General features: G+C 45.5%; 1 protein-coding gene across 2 annotated transcripts in view; it reads left to right on the plus strand.

The window, feature by feature from the left end:
- Positions 1 to 5,724, plus strand: part of STK3 (serine/threonine kinase 3) — a 248,862-nt gene extending 243,138 nt beyond the window's left edge. For both annotated transcript variants that reach the window (XM_084749308.1, XM_084749307.1), the window contains exon 11: positions 4,440 to 5,724. In XM_084749308.1, the coding sequence (XP_084605434.1) occupies positions 4,440 to 4,598 (159 nt within the window). In that variant the 3' untranslated portion in view covers positions 4,599 to 5,724. The remainder of the gene's footprint in view (positions 1 to 4,439) is intronic.
- Positions 5,725 to 6,000: the final 276 nt, after the last annotated feature.

Here is a 6,000-nt window from a genome sequence, read left to right on the forward strand (position 1 = left end):
CATTTCCTTGTCTATAGTGTTTGGTCTATAGGAAATCTAAATAAATATTTTAATAAAGGATTTCTCTGAAGTTCCCTGGCAGCCTCACCTGGGGACATGGCTAACTATAAATTATGAAGCAGTCATTTTCTATAACTCCACAACTCCAGTCCAAAACTCAGAATTAAAAGGAAATAAACAGTAAAAACGATGAGGACGAGCCACACCCATCTTCCTAACTGTCCAGCTGTCCACCAGGCAGCCTGCTCTTGGTACAATGGTTTGTAAGGTTATTTAATAATGGCCCTAGTTCTCAGTAGATCAGCAGACCTGACAAAGACAGAAGAGTATGTACCTTGTGACATCAGAAAAGGGAGGGCAGTGGCTTTCCCATGAGGGCCTCTAAAGGAGAAGGCCACTATGCTGCACAGGTTAGTAAGAAATATGGTTTTCGACCCTGTGTCCTCTACTTCAGAAGTCAGTTTTTCTGTAAACTACCGTGGGAGGATTTCCTATTCCATGTGAGACAAAATTGTATCACTGGAAGAAAGAATATTTAGGTGCCTTATTAAGCTTTTTTTTTTTTAAACAGTGGAATGCCTGGTTCCTTATCAATGTCACACAGTGGTGCTCCAGCACCCCAGGCCCATGCTTCACAAACTATATACATCGAAAACCTAAAATTCTATTGAAAGAGAGTTGTCTTCGTTCCCAGAATTTAATTCATTGCCATGACTTAACACTGGTTAACTACAGGCAGTGTGCCCCCCCCCAAAGAAGGACATCCAGAGATGTTAAGTCGTGGTAGCTGTTTGCTCTACATGATGGCCTGCTGCTCTGGTGTTAGGGTGGCCAACCCCTCTGCGCCCGGTGTTCACTCCTGCCCATGCATGCCAGGGTCTCCAGCAGTGAGGCAGGGAGGTTCTAGAAGTCTATAAAGTCAAAAAAGTTAGACTATCTGCAGTAGGGTCATGAAACTCAGACATAACTTGATTAGAAAACACTTTCTGGAATCAGATACCAAATTCTGTTATTCAAGTTGTGTGGTGTAGAACCTTAGAAATGGGGAGATTCAGGTGTGCTGAACTCAAGTGATGAAGAGCACTGGGGTAGGGCCGGCGAGCTGCCATGGCAGTTGCCTCACCTGTTGCTCTTGCTGAGAACTGGAGTTCGGTTCCCAGGGCTTACATGAGGTGACCATTCCAGCTCCAGGGCGCTCTCATGTCCCTGACCTCCAAGGCACAGGAGCTCACGTGCACACATACAGATGTGTAACTTAAAATAATAAAAACAAGGCTTAAAGAAATCACAGAGGAAGAATTGGGCTCCATCGATGTTCCTGGGAGCATCTGTCTCCATATTCCACTGGCTCTTCAGAGCAGTGTCACAGGCTTGCACTGTGTCCACGCTGGCTCTTCAGAGCAGTGTCACAGGCTGGCACTGTGTCCATGCTGGCCCTTCAGAGCAGTGTCACAGGCTGGCACTGTGTCCATGCTGGCCTTTCAGAGCAGTGTCACAGGCTGGCACTGTGTCCACACTGGCTCTTCGGAGCACTGTCACAGGCTGGCACTGTGTCCACGCTGGCCCTTCAGAGCAGTGTCACAGGCTGGCACTGTGTCCATGCTGGCCTTTCAGAGCACTGTCACAGGCTGGCACTGTGTCCACGCTGGCTCTTCAGAGCAGTGTCACAGGCTTGCACTGTGTCCACGCTGGCTCTTCAGAGCAGTGTCACAGGCTGGCACTGTGTCCACGCTGGCTCTTCAGAGCAGTGTCACAGGCTGGCACTGTGTCCACGCTGGCTCTTCAGAGCACTGTCACAGGCTGGCACTGTGTCCACGCTGGCTCTTCAGAGCACTGTCACAGGCTGGCACTGTGTCCATGCTGGCCCTTCAGAGCAGTGTCACAGGCTGGCACTGTGTCCACACTGGCCTTTCAGAGCAGTGTCACAGGCTGGCACTGTGTCCACGCTGGCTCTTCAGAGCAGTGTCACAGGCTGGTATTGTACAGAGCCCGTAGCTACCTTGTGCAGTCTTCTTATCCCCATGGTGATTTGAACAGAACTGAGCACGGAACAAGTATATGATTAATGCTCAGTTTTTAAAGCATGGAGAAACCATATACAACTATGAAACGAATGCAAATGTAAATTGTAGCATAGTTTAACAGCTAATCGGATGAGTATCAGGAGACTGAGGCAAGAGGGTCCCGAGCTTGAAGCTAGCCTGAGGTATAGAAGTTCAAGGAGTCTGGGGTATACAGAAAGACTCTTCCTTAAAATAAAAAATAATAAAGCCAGGAGGGTTGTTTGTTGCTGTGCAGTGACACAGGACAAGGCTGGTTCCCCTCAGGCCAGTGCTGCTTCCCACCCCCACGCTCCCCCCCACCCCTGCCCCAGGGCAAGATGGCCGCCTCGAGCTGAATGCCTTCCCGCAGCATTGTTCCTCCCTACATATTTTTGGAACCTTGTCTTGTGACTCATTCTTGGTATCTTCAGAACCTTTTTTTTTTTTTTTTTTTTTTTTGCCTGAGAGAATTTGATTTGGGTAAGCTGGAGTCACTTCGGGCCAGGTACGTACTGTGAGTAAGGCACAGGGCTGGTGAGAGTGCTATTTCCGACTCCTGTTTCGGTGACGTAAGTAATAAGAGTGTTTTCCAGCTTTGACTCATAAAACACCTGGAGAGTTGTCTTCTTAGAAAGATGAGCTTCAGGTTTTGTCATTTTTCAGACTAGTTTTTCTGCTCTCATATAATGGTTTTGCCCCAGAATAATGGCTCCTGGCAGTTGAGGCCTGCTTTGCCTGGCTCTCAGGGACCCCCATGCCTGACCAGACTCCTGCACCCCACCACGCAGCCTCTCTGAGACCTTCAATGTTGGCATTTCCTCACTTCAGTGAGGCAGGGCCTCCTCTTGATGAGACGGTCTTCTTTCAAGGACCAAGCTGGTCTGTGCTCCTGGGAGAGTCTCTGTTCCTCACAGGCCTTGGAGCTTATGGTGGGCCCAGCTCTTTTCTTTCTGCGGAAGATCTGTTCTGAAAAGCAATCTATGTTATTCCCAGGAAATGCAGGAGAATCCCATGACAACTGCTTAGGCACCTCACTGTGATCTCTGTCCCACGGTGAGGCTGTGCGGGCCTGAGGCCCATCAGCCCTTCAGTGCGTACCCTTCCTCTTCCTCTTAGGCTTCCTAGGGGCAGTGAGACAGATTTGTCCTGACTCACCAAGGTGTGGGGCATAGGATGCTAGCAATCTGTAATCCATTGTTTTGGGTTTGGGTTTTTTTTTTTCCTTAAAAACTACTTCCTTTCTGCTATTACTATAATCAAGAAAGGCAGAGTTTTAGGGTTTTTCACATGATTTATTTAGGACTTGGGGAGCACATGCATGCCACTGCACTTATGTGGGAATCAGAGGACTACAAAGGAGTTGGTTTTCTCCATCCACCATATCAATTCCAGTAATTGAACTCACACTATCAAGCTTTGCAGCTAGTGCCGTTACCCACATGTGGCTTTAGTGTATGGACAGTTTCAAATGTTGATAGGGTAAAAGCTGACTGTGTGGGTCTGTGGTACAGAGCCGTGGATAGTCCCAGATGACAATTCCCGACTGCTTCTCAGGAGATGACCCCCAACTTCTGTGTTGACAAATCAACAAATACTGTTACGCCCAGGGCCTTAGAGCATGTTATGTAGCAGAGCAGATCCTACCCCTGGGGGAGATGCTATGAGCCCTCTTTCCTGCTGTTACCATGGGAAGCAGTGAGGAGTATGCTGTTGTCCCCTAACGTAACGTGACCACACTGTACTGCATCTGCTAAAAACCTCGCAGCCATTTCTGTCTCAGATTGGCCATACCTGGAGCAGAGCTTACACCGTGCAGTTCAAATCAGCTTCGGGTTTCTTTCTCCTGGGTTTTCTTAAGAAAATAGTATCATAGTATATTTTATCAAAACAGGGTAAAAATATTCTGATGTAATTTTCTCTTTAAGTGCTAAAATTGTACACATTTGTTAAAATAAAGTATGAAACTGTTGAGGGAGCCTGTATTCAGCCTAGCCCATTCCTGATCTGTTGGCATTGGGTTTTTACAGCACTGTAGAGTTGGCAAGGCACGGAAGATTGAAAAGTTGTCCCCAGAATGTCACCTAAATGGCTCCTATTGCCAGTGGCCCATTTGTCTCTGGGCCTTTTTCAAATAGGTGTCTTTGTCTTTTTTTTTTTTTTAATCATTGAGTCGTCTCTAACAGCACAGATATTGATCACTTGGCTGTAATTGCTTGAGGTGTCTGCAGGGTGTAGCTTGTGGCTTTTTCAGGAAAAGAATGTCTGCTTTAATTGTTGACCATGCTTTAAAGATTATGTAAAGAATTTTCTGAAATATTATCCTAAAACTCATTAGGCTTCAGTATATTCTGGATGGTTCTACAATGTTCATTTCTTTTTTTTTTTTTCTATATCTAGTTAAAAAATCTAAGTTTAGAAGAACTACAAATGCGGCTGAAAGCGCTGGACCCCATGATGGAACGAGAAATAGAAGAGCTGCATCAAAGATACAGTGCAAAGAGGCAGCCCATCCTGGATGCCATGGATGCAAAGAAGAGGAGGCAGCAGAACTTCTGACAGGTTCCCTCTGCCTTGGCGTGACTGGAGACCAAGCAGCCACCGAACTGAAGGAATTGTACTACTGCTTAATCCCTAAAGTGTATATTCTACAACTTTGCAAAAGTCAAAAATGATGGCACACACCTAGACAAAAAATCCCCAAAGCAAACTTTACAGTTGTGTCCACTCTGACTTCAGCTTGTAAGGATGAGAGCAGCAGAGGCTCTTCTTCCTGCCAGCCGTCACACCAGCAGCAGAACGATCTAAAATTAAACCACTAGTCAGAGACTTTGGAGAGCCAAAGCTGCTGCTTAATGGCACAGCACTGGAGGCTTTGTGTTACAATATCCTTCCTTCCTGAGGAGAAGCCTATTTATTGTACCCTCTAGGTAGACTTATTTATTGGTGCAGTCTCGCTTTTTGTTTTTAAAGACAGGATCAGGATAGTTTTGTGAATGTCCAGACATATTGCAGATGATAACACACAACCAATTGTACATGAAGAGGGAGCTATGGGTGCATTCCTTCATCTCTATCAGAAACAAAGCAGTGACAGCAATAATGTCCAAATGGACCAGACATTTACACTGAAGACTTAATTCCATTTCTGCCTCTTGAAGTGTAAATTCTTGATTTTTGATATTGGTACAAATGAAACTATGTTAGGTCAAACAAGTATACAGTGTAAAACCAAAGAAATCAATGAATCCTTGCACACATACACACACAAAAAGTGTGGGAAATATTTTTAAAGACATTAAGCCTGAGAAGAAAATATAACTGTTAACATTTCTTTTTTGGTCTGCAGTAATTTCATCAAATTTATTCTGCAAAAATGTGCTTTTTGTTGATTTCACTTATTTCCTGGGATATGCATCATGCATCTGACAATAACAAAACAGTGAAAACATTTGTACTAAACTGCATCCTTAGGGCCTAAAAAAAGAAAAATTAAAGCATTAGAAAAAGGCTCATTTCTGAGCAGAATTAGCGTTTGTTTAATTGAACTGGGACCAGTCATTTCCTGCACTACACATGGCCATTTTGACAGTGTGTGTGTGTGTTTTTTTTTTATGTGTAATTACTAAGTGTGTACCATAAAGACAAATAAATTCCACTGTGCCACCCAGCACATTTCATCTTGGTTGTTGTGCTATTGTTTTTAAGCTCATGGCTCTGGGCTCTGTCTGTTCTGAGCAAGGAAGTCTTGCTAGGCGGAGCAAGTGGCGGCCCTGAAGCTCAGGTAGCTTCCCATAGGGCAGGTTGTTCCCCTCATGCCCAGACCCTTCACCAGCAGGATGCTCCTTTTCAGACCACCAAGGGGAAACAGCCCTGACCAGCATCACACTCACTTCAACCAGCCACAACTCCAGTGAACACAGTGGTGTTCCAGAAGTCAGGAGACTGTGGCCGACTTGGA

Source organism: Acomys minous, assembly GCF_964271855.1.
Source record: "Acomys minous genome assembly, chromosome: 12".
In the NCBI taxonomy this organism is placed as follows: Eukaryota; Metazoa; Chordata; class Mammalia; order Rodentia; family Muridae; genus Acomys; species Acomys minous.